Raw genomic sequence first — 13777 nt, 5'->3', positions numbered from 1 at the left:
CTACTACTACTACTACTACTTCTACTACTACTACTACTACTACTACTACTACTACTACTACTACTACTGCTACGGGCCTAATGATCCAACCTTCTCAACAGGTTGGCTAGGGAATATTTTTGTTCCAAGTCTTTCACGAACCGGCTGGCCAGGCCTGATGTTTAACTAAAGGTAATTTGTAATTTGTTCAGAGTGCTAGCGATAGCTCGTCTACTCTTCGTGAAGGACACTGTGGGATCTTTAACATCTACCAACTAATGCTAGCAGGGGGAACACCCAGCTTAACACCAATCCGAGGGATGGTGCACTTGGTGCATCACAGTACCTGTGAAGCACCAATCTGACAATTTAGAGTCTGAGATCACCGTAAAATCAAGCCCAGACTCGGTAAGTACCAAAGGTAAATGCAACACCTTGACACCATTCTGTCAGACATTTCCCCTCTTTTCTGATGAACCTAAGTCTTACACAACCCCAACAGCACACCTTGTGAAAGTATTGCTTGCACTTTCTCCGCATCACATTTGATCTTTGATATGCTGGGTGTTGCAAGCAGCCGATCCCAAACAGCTGAGACCTGCTCTTGGCAAACAACCACCTCATCATAGATTGGAGGGACAGTGACATCACCTGTGGCAACAGAAACAGCGAAACATTTCAGCTGATTCCAACCATTTCAATTGTTCGTGGAGAGCCACAAATGTGTGTGCCAGGTCATGAAAGTTGTTCAAAAATCCCAATCTGACCTGAAATTTCAGATTCCATTTTGTCGTTTTGTTCATTCTGCTTTGAGCCTTCAGCCTCATTGCTCTCCGGCTCATCAGCAACACGAGGTTTTTCTTCGCAATTGTACATATCCATTTTTGATGAGCCTTCATCCTTGGACAACACCTCACAAGGACTTTCATCTTCGCCACCTTTTCCTTTTTCCATGCTCCAATCAAAATCTGGGCAATTGGGGTTATGTCCATGATAAAATGTGGTCAGACTATCCCCTTCCTCCTGTCCACTTCGGATGGATGAGGAGTTGTCTGCTGAGGTCAATGGGCAGGAGTCAAAGGAATTGTCCACGTCATCTGCATAAAAAGATGAAATGAAAATATTCGATAATTCCATAACCCAATGCATTCTCAAAGTAAAAAAAAACTTTTTCCATACATCAGAACTCCCATCGTTGGTATGCTGTCATGCCATAATAAAATAAGTGATAAACTCAATGCCAATCAGGTCTCTCACCCATGATGATAGGTATAGCCAAATAGGGCTGAGTGATATCTCAATATTATCGGCTCGATAAGATGTTGAAAAAACATCATCAACGCGATACTACATTTTTCAAACTATCGATATAGTGACACATTTGATAATGGAAAAAGTGGTTTGCGGTTTTGTAAATTGAAGATTTTGAGATGTATTTTCATTGATTTAGTAAGCATATCGACAAGAAGGACTCATTTTATCATAATACGATGGTCCCATTAAAAAAAAAAAGATATACACAGCACCATTCTCTCTCGCCTATCACGTGAATAGTGAGAAAACTTTGTCCCATCTCAGTTGCCAGTTCCCTGGCCTCATCGCCAGAGTCTTCCCTTGAAGATCCTGAGCCTGTGCCTGAGGAGGGGTACTGTTTGCACCAGTACAATCACCACATAGGATCTAAGCTCTGACTTAGACCCAGTGCAGGAGAGCTTTTATCAATATTATGAAGCGTGCCTACAGAAAGCGCTGCCCCCAAGGCAGCTCATAAACATTCTGCCCTCAGAGCGACAAACACCATAGTCAAACACAAAAGTCATCCTCACTATCGCGGTCAGTGCTGGGCGTCGGGATGACGTGCACATCCGTGGAAGCCTCGCCAAGTGCTAGACGTAATCTCGTAATAACATCCAAGCAAAAAGAGCATGACGGACAGACGGAGACATCCAGTGACTTTAATATACAGCGTAGATTAAGTCTGATGTTGGCACAGTGTTTTCTCCGCCACTCTGCTAAAGTGCAATTAATGTTCAAAAATACCCATTACAATGTTGTGTTTGCATGACGTTCCACAAACACCAATTTCACTGAGAGCACACGAAAATGTTTATATCAATTTCAGGATAGATTACTTGGCGAAAAACAGCTATATCTTCGAGCTGGTGAGTCACCATTAGGATTATATAAACATCAATAGTGTGTACCCTCCAAGCATGGTCACACTACGTTAGCATAAGTGATTGTGCAAAGAAGATATATCGATGGATCGTCGATATTTGGAGGGACGATAATTAATCGACGAGCAAAAATATCAATGTCGCTCAACACTATCACAAACAACCATCACTGATTGCATTTGCAGCCGTTTGCAAATGAGAAAATAAACGTTGCCTTGCCAATTTGGAGCAAGGCCGAGGTCCGCATTCCAACTCAACGACAGAGAACTGAAGAGCTCGGTAGGTCAAAGGCCTGTCAGGATGCCTTGTGGAAATTTTCAAAATGGAGGCAACCCCCACCCCATATACCTGATGCGTGAAGGCAGCCAGCCTTTTTAATTGGGTGCAGCTACCAATAACTTTCACTTATTAAACCTATTCTAATTTTGGTTCAAAGCATTTCTCATCAGAAAAAAAAAAAAATGAAGTGCAAATAACAAAAACTCTTGCACAGCACCTGAATGACAGTTTTTTTTAAATAAATGGAATTAAATTTGGATTGGACAGACCTTCCTAACCATCGACTAGGCAAAGGATCACTACCCCCTCTCACCACAGAATGTAGCACTTGGCTGGGGGTTCCCCGAGGTCACCTGCAGGAAGATCTTCTTGCGCCAAGAAGCAGGTCGCAGACTCGGTTCCCTGGGCAAGGCAGATACGGTCATTTCACTAATCAACGCAGAAATTAAAAAACCCCAAAATGGCAATCTTTAAAGAATAGATCCATCATAGCAAAGAACATTAAAAAATGAAGGCGTGGGTCATCCTGACACAACGTTTGCAGAATAACAAAGCAGATAACTCACAAAGCTGGGGTCCCAAGTTTAAATCTTACATATTTTGTCCTAATTTTATAATTCATAGAAGAGTATACTCACGTCTCCTGATATCTTTTCTAATAACTTTGCCGTTAAACATTCACAATCTTATTATCTTACCCATTATATCAGGATGGGCTGTGGAAGGCAAGACCACATCTGCCTTACCCAATATAAACTTAACGTACTACCCCCTGAGTTTCAGTATTCACATTTAAACAAATCCACAAAAATTCCGAAATATATAAGGAAAATATAATTGCCCACCCCCTTAATATGTCTCCATCAGGTGTTCCTCGGGCAGGGAGAGAAGATGGCAAACAAAGTAAACAAAGAGGCCTACCTTAGAGAACTTTTCATATATAAACCCCAACTAATTGACAAGTCCCCCAGTGTATGTCACCCACTTAAGCTCGTCAGAAGAGCCAAAACCCAATTTCAAAATCGCCCTCACCAAATTCATAGGCTATAATATTGCCCTCCAGAGCACACATGGAGTAACACATGACCGAAAGGAGCATTCAACATTCAGTTTACATTAATTTTTATCATTCAGTTTATCGATTACAACATTTGCATTCTAGCGAGGCCATGGCTTCACAATTACTTGCAAAGTGGCATCAACTATGGTGGCAGCCAGGAGGTCCTACAATGAGGTAGTGAGGGTGGAGTAGTGTATGATGCCCACAGTGAAAAACAAAGTCCCAACTCAAGGGAAATCCTGGACTGCTAATCCATCTTGCCACCCAGCACTGCAACAGCTCCCTTTTGCTGCATCCTTGCCTGAGGGGGTCACCCATTGGCCTTCCATTGCCTTCAATGCTCGCCAGGAGTCCTCATGTCCTGTGGCCGAGAAATCCTGGCCGATTTCACTCGCAGTTGCTCGCTAGGCTGCTGGGGGCAAGGCAGAGTGGAGCTCCACTCCCTCTCCTTCCTCTCCTTCAGTGCTGATCCACCGAGACTCCTAGATCAATGCACAACTTCCCCACCCATAAACCTTGAACACAATACTCCGTCATCCATTTTCTACCAACACCTGCCATACATGGTACAGTGACCCCACAAAACCGTGCTAGACCCCTGGCTCCGACCAACTCAATTCATCCCACCGTGGAGGGTCACTCAGCTTCAGAGAGAGAGAGAGAGAGAGAGAGAGAGAGAGAGAGAGAGAGAGAGAGAGAGAGACCAAAACTGGCCAGAATTCAGAGGACAGGACCAGAGGATGGACAGAAGAATGAAAGAGGGCAAAGGAATGTGAGCCCCAGCTCATGGTCCCGACAAACATGGGCTGCCATATTCTTCAACATACCAACTCAACTCCTCCCACTGTTCTCTGACTATCCGCCCCTGTGCACGACTTCTTTTTATCACCTGTCCCACGGCCACGTCCATGAGTTCCTTCGTCCTAGAATAGTCGTGCCACTCATGTGGCACAAACACTGCCACGATGATCATGCAAGCCAGATGGTATCATACCTCTCGAACCATTGTGGACGCTAGAGGTTTTATGCAGACCTGCCCAAAACCCTTTCTGATCCCATCCCATCCTCACCTTGCCTGATTCACAGAGAGAACACGTGTGAAGCACATTTATCTGTCAATGCCTCAGTCAACTCTAACACCTCCCCCAGCATACATAAAAACAGGACAACCTCACTCTAATGAGTCCCTGATTAAAGAAATTTTTAACCTACTCGAACACATAGAGCACGCTAAGTTGACATACAGGCTAATTTGTGCAACCTCTAATGTAACAATATATATATATATATAGTAATAGACTCGGTCTCCTTAACAGGCTATGTGAGACCACTGTAGATGAACTAGCAAGACGCCGAGCAGAGACGTTCTGCATAAACAACTAATTTGCAGTGTGGTGTGGTTGTTTAATTAATTTAGCCACACGGCAGTTTCTGCACACATACCGTTTTGAAGGGAATTTGATTATGCTGAAGGATGATCCCAAGGCTTAAAATGCACAGAAATACACTTTAGAAAGAGAGGGTTTAATAAATAATAGCGATGGGCCACAGTAAATAGAATATGAATATAAATAATACAGAGAAGCCCAAACGGAATGCTTAACCTGATGGAGACAGTTCCAACAGCAATACTTAGATGATTCTTACGCGGACAGACTTAGGCAGGGACACAGTCTGAACAGGAAAGTAGACAGAACTATGTAGCGTGTGTGTGTGTGTGTGTGTGTGTGTGTGTGTGTGTGGTCTTTCCTGTTGTGAAGAGTCGGGGGGCATGGTGCAGAATAGTTTCGCAGAATGGCAGATCTACCGATGATGCTTTGCATCAGGCTTGCCCTTCAGATCCTTCTCCCCCTGTTCGGCATGTCTCTTTTGGCGTCTACCTCCGTCTGCTGTGGCGTGAACACCCGCCAAAAACCCCGAACCCCTGTGGTGCAGTGTCAACACCCTCTCCACTCTTGTCCCCCATCCCTCCTCCCCCCACTGCAACTGTTGCGCATGTGCTCCTGCGGCGCTGAAGTAGCACAGGTGGACACACCATCTCACCAGAGCGTGTGGGGGAGTTCGCAGCTAGCACATGTTAAGCGTGCAGTTGTATATGGAGTGAACAGATAAGGAGGGTGATTTGAGAGATACACACAGAAGGAAAAGAGGGAGAACAGATAGACAAGGGGTGCATGGTGACAAGGAGACATCAGATCCTGGTACGTACACACACACACACACACACACACACACACACACACACACACACACACACTTAGCTGTCTCTGAGAAAGAGGAAGAATCAGTTTGGTGGGAGAGAAGAAGAAGAAGAAGAAGAAGAAGAAGAAGAAGAAGAAGAAGAAGAAGAAGAAGAAGAAGAAGAAGAAGAAGAAGAAGAAGAAGAAGAAGAAGAAGAAGAAGAAGAAGAAGAAGAAGAAGAAGAAGAAGAAGAAGAAGAAGAAAAGAAAAAAAATCGCAGCAAGAACAATAGGCTTCCAGCTTGGAAGGCAAATAAATATGTGCACTGGTGGACCCCAAACTTACACTGCACTTTGTGTTGTGGCAGTCTGTGCATTACCCCGCTGGCGCACCTTCCCATGAGATGCCGGCCGATGAGTCTGTGCCTCACTGGCAAGATCTCCTCGTCTTAGGGCCGCCATTGCCTGCAGGAAAGAAAACATGCTCCTTAATCATTTCATGCACACAATGTAAAACAGAAACAACAAAGGATGTCGTGATCGAAGGAAGCACCGTTAAACGTACACAAATGGATGAATCAAGATCGGACTCACCTGCATGTCCTTTATTTCATCACTTACATCTTTCATTCTATTTGTATTTTTTAAAAAACAAGCATTCGTTTTCTCTAAGAAATTGCAATGTCGTGAATCTGATACATCTTCCCAGGAAAAGGGAGGCTGATGTGTGTCAGTACCCCATCCAGATCACAAATTCTCATCGGTATAATTAACAATGTCATGCACTTCTCTTTACAGCATCTAAATTTACTTCCAACTTGTATTCGATTCGACCCATGTTGTTGCAGTAGCAATAGCAGTGGCATTAGAAGTAGTAGTAGTAGTAGAAGTAGTCATAGTCGTAATAGTAGTGTCCTCCCATCTTATCAAATGCCATTCCATCCCATCGCCCATGCTTGATGGGTACATCCATCCACAAGCAAGTAAATAAAATATAAACTACCTTTCCAAACATGTAACCCTACACATCTATATATGAATACAGATGCCCACGTCCGTACGTAAACAACAGCCTTTCCATTTCATTGGTAATATATTTTCATAAATCACCATTAAAATGAAAAGGCTATTGCTATAACTGATTCCAAGATTGTGAAGGGGGGAGGCTGAGGAGGGTTGGTGAGGACAGGAAAAAAAAAGAAACAAGGTAATAAATAAATAAATAAATAAATAAACTTAATTTACCGCATTTTTCGACATATAAATTGATGTTGAGTATAAGTCGAAGCTACCTCAACTACAGTAGTTAGTAAAACAGTGAAAACTAGAACGGGCACTCAGTAGAGCGCATACCTTCGCTAACGCTACATTTTGCCCCCCCCCCCCAAAGAAACCGTTGATTGTGAGGGTATTTAATCCCATACCACATCTGCCATCTCATATGTGTTATGATGGCTTAAAAACATTAAATTTCCTGCTGTTTGACACTGATTCACGTACATTGTACAATTTCTGTATGAACTCCGTGACCTTTTTGGGTGTCGGTGTCAAATCAATCTGATGACAACTGGTCACATTATAAGAAATCAAATATTACACATCACAGGATAGGGAATTGAATTCTAAACATTTTGAATCTACTTACATGCAAATTGTATAAGAATTGACCGCGTTATGATAATAAAAGTCGTTGCCCCCCTGACCTTTGACCCAAACCGCTAACAAAGGTAATGACGTCATTGTGTCATATAGTATATCACAAGATTGGGCATTGAATTCACAACATTTTGGCATTGGTTGCATGCAAATTGGATAAAAATCGACCGCAATATGGCAAAATGACGATTTTGACCTTTTCATGACCTCGACCTTGACCTTTGTATTTTTAATTTTGTAATTGGTATTAGAGTGTGGGGAACAGAACAGTCAACATTTTGGTGTTTGTTTCATGCAAATCGGATAAGAATTGACCAATCTTATGACTAAAACCGCACATTTTGCAATGTCGTGACCCCCCCCCCCTGACCTTTGACTCCCAACCGCTAATAAGGGTTATTACGTCATTGTGTCATGTCACATATCACAAGATGGGGCATTGAATTCTGAACATTTTGGCATTAGTTGCATGCAAATTGGATACAAATTGACCTCACTATGGTAAAAAGACGATTTTGACCTTTTCATGACCTTGACCTTGACCTTTGACCCGATCGCTCCCAAAATCTAATCAAATGGTCCTCGGATAATAACCAATCATCCCACCAAATTTGCTGCGATTCAGTTCAACACTTTTGGAGTTATGCGAATAACAAACAAACAAACAAAGACACATATTCACAAATAAATAAATAAATACACAGCGATCAAAACATAACCTTCACAACAAAGTTTGCGAAGGTAACAATGGGAGTGTTCATTACTCCCTGACACTGTCACAACACATCGCTGCTTCGCTGCCGATTGGTACTTACAGGGTCATGAATATTAATGAGCTGTTTTGTGAATATTATTTGAATTTCTGGACTTTGTGGAAAGACCTATCCGATGTATTAGTAATGTAAATGGTTTTCATCATGTTTGTTACCATATAAAGAGGGGTTCAGTTTTAAAAACAAGGTGCAGAATCATTATTAGCAATGGCTCATAGCACATTACATTTTGTTGCAGTTCACTGCTCCTTTAAAAATAAACAATGAACACCTGGAACTTGTAACTAGAACAGCACTCGGTAGAGCGCATACCTTTATCAGGCTGAACAGTTAACGCGCTGTAGCCCACCGATAGGCCGGATCTGCATCCGCACCTTAACCAAAATCTCAGTGGCTTGTTCTTGTCACAGAACGAACTCATCCATCAAGTTTCATCCAAATATGTCGACATCGTTTTGACATATCATGCTATCTATAATTTTTTGCCCTATCTCATGGTGAAGAATCACTTTAAAAATTCTGGTATCCAGATCCAGCTCTTCACGAAAATCTAATCAATTCGTCCTTGTCACCCGGACTTGTCCACCAAATTTTGTCCGAATACATCCATAACTTTGAGATATCCTTCTCACAGACAAAGAGATGGGGATGAAAAGATAACCTCTGTCCACCTTCGGTGGTGGATGCAATAAAAGCATATTTTAATCCATGAAAGAGCATAATCACTGACCACTGTCTCAACATGTTTGATCCGATCACAGTTCACTACAGTATACGGTATATGCCTATAGTTGGCCTTATGGTAGCGCCGGCCCTGAGTATACCGCATAATCACTCAACATCTGAGAAACTGTCAAATTCCTTGTCTTCCGCATCGGAATTCCGTGTCGTATTACCCCGGCACTGTGATCCCGCCATCTTGCAGCACCTTGATGACGACTTCTCCACTCCAGATTAACTGTGAGGCCTGTTCGGGAGCTTGATCGGAGATTCTTGGAATCCAGATTCACCGTGCGACTCACCTGAAAGCCTAATCAGGGTGAGGGCAGCACCGTGTTGCTCTGGGCTTATCCCTCACCTCCCCCCCCACCTCCTTGAGTGACCACAAATGTGCCCTGGGAATGCACCCCACCCCCCCCCCCCATTATAGCATGACATCCATGGGAATATCTTGTCTGCTTAACATATTCTCTCGGATTCACACTTTCCTTCACACTTAATCACAATCACACTTTCTCGGAATGCATCAACGTCGTTGTGAAAACTTGCTGCAGTGTGTTTAAAATTAATAATTATATGATTTATTTCAGAAAATATCACACAGCAATTTTTTTCATTTTTGCAATTTGATGACATAAAACATAGATAAGTCGATTCTGAGAACAAGTCGAGGCCCGGACTTGCGGAAAAAATGTATCAACATACGCAGCAAAATACAGTACGTATTGTTGCGGCCATGGGTACCGAGACACCAGCTTGTCACTCAGGGGGATAAATCCCCAGTTGTCCTCGGTAGAGCTGGACCTGGGGCCACTGCTCACAATTAACGTTGTGGTACGGTGGGTTGTTTAAAACCACGAACGCCACCCAGTCAACCATGAGTTCCAGTGTCCACCATCTAATTATTCCGTTTAACTAGAGGTCACGTGGTTACCTGAGTGGGGAGCGTGCCCTCGGAAAAGCACCAATGTTATCTGATTAGATTTTAATTGGGGCGGCCGAGCGTTTAACCGCTGGTGCGTGCCGAAGATTTTTTGGTCAATTTTGTGGTAATTACCTCCCAGTCTATCTCGGCCCGGACAATGCCAGACCAATGGAAGGAAAGGACAAACACGGACAGGTTGGAAATCAACAAATAATTTATTAATGATAAAATAAATAAATAAAAATAACTTTTTATTTGCTGAGGTATATAAAGAATGAATTTCAAAGCAAAATCAATCAAAATGCCAGGAAAGAGATAAAGAGCAGATGCTTATCGGGGGGTTGACTTACAGCTAATCACAGACAAGGGTACCCAGCAGATCATTCAGGGGGTGGGGAAGAATAGTCTCTCTCACCAGAAAGTCTTCCGTGAAGCAAAAACGTCCTGAAATGTGTGTGTGTGTGTGTGTGTGTGTGTGTGTGTGTGTGTGTGTGTGTGTGTGTGTGTGTGTGTGTGTGTGTGTGTGTGTGTGTGTGTGTGTGTGTGTGTGTGTGTGTGTGTCACGTCCGGCACCAGCACCCAGCTTTGCCGTGCACCCTCTCACGAGGCAGCCTTGAATGCCAGTTGCAGTCTGGAGGGCATTGAGATCGTCCAACGCGAGTTTAGACCCTGGTGTTGTTGGTGATCGGCCCGTGCTTCACTTGTTGGCGGCACTGCGCACACCCACACGCGTACCACATGCTCGTTTGCCAAAGCACTGGGAAGGACGAATGGTTTCATCGGCGCTGGTCAGACACCCGCTTCTTGCTCGCTTCTCTCGCACTTTTCTTTTTTCTCTTTCGCTTTTTCTCCTCATGCTTTTCTCTCCTCACGATTTTCTCCTCACGCTTTTCTCTTCACACTTTTTCTCTCCTCTTTTCTCCTCAGAACATACCTCTCGCTCATTTTTATATCTCCGGGCCGTCTCCACCGGTCAGTCCATCCCAAGCTCACCCCGCCCCACTGGTGCACGGTTACTATGACGACCCGTGCGCTCTCAAAAAAGGCAGGTGTCGGAGCTCGCGAAAGAACGTTGCTGAGGAAAAATGAGGGCGGCTTCAGAGCTCATGAAACAAATGTGTGTGAACGTGTCTGTCGTAAAGAAAAAAGCTTCCCATCGGAGAGGGGATCTATTCTTTACCCTTCTCAACGCATCACATTTAAAATCCCATTAGACATGGGGATGGGGCTAACCTGGACATGCATTTAGGGAAATAACTATCTGAGGACCTGGATGTGTGGATGCATTCATCAGACCGGATTCTGAAATCCGTAACAGTACGTTGACCAAAATGAATTGCAATTCGATATGTGTGACAACCCAAAAATGAGAACTTTTTCCAATAAATCCTTCCATAATGTTGCTTTCCAAGTACAAAATTACAAAAATATTACTTACAGGAAAAATCATCATCATTTTCAGTTAAGGGTATTGTGAAATAAGAAATATAAGGCTACGAGCCTGTGGAGAGCTGATGGTGTGGGCTCGGCGACGGAAGGGTGGAGGAGACTGCGGTCCACCATGTAGATCTTGTGTCGGAGTTGAGGCCCGTGGCGGCAACGTGGGTGAAGCAGGAGGTGAGGCTCTGTGAAGATCCTGGGACAAGCAGTGCAAAATGATGATATTAAAATGAAATGCCACATCATGTGAGCTTCACTTTCAAACATCAGACGAGCTGTTACAGCCTAACAAGTTAAATCAGGCATAGTGGTGGCTCATTGATGAAGACACTGAACTGGTATTCCAGAGTTTGTGGGTTAACACCAATTGAAGGCAATGATATTTAGGATTTGGATTCTAATCTTCAAGATGGTGAGCTCATCTTAAATAATTGCCATATCATCATATCACGGTTTGATTGTGGGGATAAAAACCAAACTGGCTCATTAATGACCTCAAGGGTAAAGATAATGTGCCTGCCCTGCCTGGTCTGGTCTACATGTTACAGTAGAATCTGGATAATAAGCATATGCGTGAATGTTAGCGCATTTGAGAAATAAGTGCACATGGGTATCCCAATTTTATTTCTCCATTAAAAATAGTGTTGTTTTTATAACTCGTTTATTGAAATTCCCCTAAAACAAGGGTGAAAGCTACTCAAGGTTTTTGTGTTGTACACAGTACGTACTGCAGTCGGTAATCACACTGACTCCAATCTACTGATTCCTGAAGAATTGCTGATATCGGCCAAGCACAGTGTGTGTGTGTGTGTGTGTGTGTGTGTGTGTGTGTGTGTGTGTGTGTGTGTGTGTGTGTGTGTGTGTGTGTGTGTGTGTGTGTGTGTGTGTGTGTGTGTGTGTGTGTGTTATAAAGCATAACATTTTCTCTCTGCTAACTCCCCTCCCCCCATCCATCTCCGTCTGTGTGTCTGTCTGTCTGTCTGTCTCTCTCTCTCTGGTGATCATGTCTGGGTGGGAGATTGTCTCCAGACGTGTCCCAGTTGTGTTCGTCTCTGGACGTGTCTCGGCAGTGTTTGTCTCTGGGCGGTATTTATAGTATAACTGGTAGAAAATGGATTTCAGACATTATTTTGTTTCCATCTTCACTGTTATTCTATGCAGAATCATTTTAATGAGATGTATGAATCGTAATTAATGCTCCACCACACATCTGCCTTCCCTTCCCCCTCCACCTCCTCACTCTGCCCCATTCACCTCATCACTCTCCCCCTCTACCCCTCTCCTTCTCTCCCCACTCTTCCCCCATCCCCAAAATTTTTCTTCATCCCCCTGTAGTATTCCCATCAGCGAAGCGACGGGTGGTATTTGCTCGTTAAAAATAAGCGCATATAAAAACGTCACCGTAAGGATTTGAAAACTGAAAATATTATCAACTCAAGCATGGTATGAAATATTTCGTGTTTTATTGGCACATAAACTTCAAGTCCGAATTTCTGACATGTCTGGTACTGGAACTTACAAGAGTTGTACATTCAAAACAATGTTTGTTTTTCAACAAAGGGTCGTAAAAGGAGGTTTTACGACCCTTTATGATAAAGGCTCATCAAACAACATTTTTCATCACGATCAAAATGGACACGCCAGTGAAGCGTTGGTCACACAGACATGAAAAGAACATTGAGATTATCACGTTTTACAACTCTTGTAAGAACCAGTAACAGACGTGTAAGAAATATGGACCTAACACAAGGACTTTGATGTGAATGGTGAAGAATGAGGAAATAATTGTTCAGAGTGAGAAAGGTTCGAAGAAGATAGGGAGTGGAAGATGGGCCATTTACCTGGACATGGAAAACGAACTTGTTTTTCAAAAAAATAAAAGCACATATGGAAAATTATAAGCACACACCTCCACCAGGTTGATTACTTTATGTTTTGTATCCCACTGTTAGGCTGGATCTGGATTCGGACCTGAACTAAAATCTAATCGGCTTGATCTGGTCACCTCACCAACTCATCCACCAAGTTTCCTCTAAATCCATTCATAACTTGAGATATCGTGTTATATGTCATTTTAGCCAGGCCCTGTACTCACTCAATGGTGAAGAATCACTTAAAAAATTCTCAGATCCACATTCAGATCTTCACCAAAATCAAATAATTTCGTCCTTGGAATGTACTCAAGATCTCCAGCAAATTTCGTCCAAATCCGTCCACAACGTTTTGACATATTTTGTTCAAAAACAAACAGACAGGGGTGAAAACATAACCCCCAACGACCTTCGGTGGCAGAGGTAACAAACAAGCGCATGTGTTTCACTAAATCTAAAAATAAGCGCATACGCTTATTATCCAGATTCTACTGCATGTTAGTCCCACCGAATGTGGTTGACATTCCCTTCCCTTGTTACAGAACTTCTGACTGAGTCCTACCCTTCTATACTTTCTCGTTTATTTTTGTAAAGAAGCATTCTAACAACAACACAAACAACAACAACAAAAAGATAGCTTCAAAAAATCACAAACCCACATAAGTCGATTAGACAAGGCTGCAATAGATTACAATTGTGAGATTCTCAATCCTCCAG

General features: G+C 43.0%; 1 protein-coding gene across 3 annotated transcripts in view; it reads right to left on the bottom strand.

Annotated features, from left to right (window-relative positions):
* The window catches only part of LOC147010995 (TBC1 domain family member 4-like), a 99725-nt gene that overhangs the window by 15343 nt on the left and 70605 nt on the right, over window positions 1–13777 (bottom strand). For all 3 annotated transcript variants that reach the window (XM_085859549.1, XM_085859550.1, XM_085859551.1), the window contains 5 exons: window positions 11251–11385; window positions 6022–6140; window positions 2749–2837; window positions 747–1076; window positions 487–630 (listed from right to left, as the gene is read on the bottom strand). In XM_085859549.1, coding sequence (XP_085715675.1) covers window positions 487–630; window positions 747–1076; window positions 2749–2837; window positions 6022–6140; window positions 11251–11385 — 817 coding nt within the window. The remainder of the gene's footprint in view (window positions 1–486; window positions 631–746; window positions 1077–2748; window positions 2838–6021; window positions 6141–11250; window positions 11386–13777) is intronic.

The sequence above is a fragment of the Eptatretus burgeri genome, chromosome 16, assembly GCF_056783735.1.
Source record: "Eptatretus burgeri isolate ZD-2024b chromosome 16, Ebu_testis_v1, whole genome shotgun sequence".
Lineage (NCBI taxonomy): Eukaryota > Metazoa > Chordata > Myxini > Myxiniformes > Myxinidae > Eptatretus > Eptatretus burgeri.
This window is presented reverse-complemented; position numbering and strand designations above follow the sequence as displayed.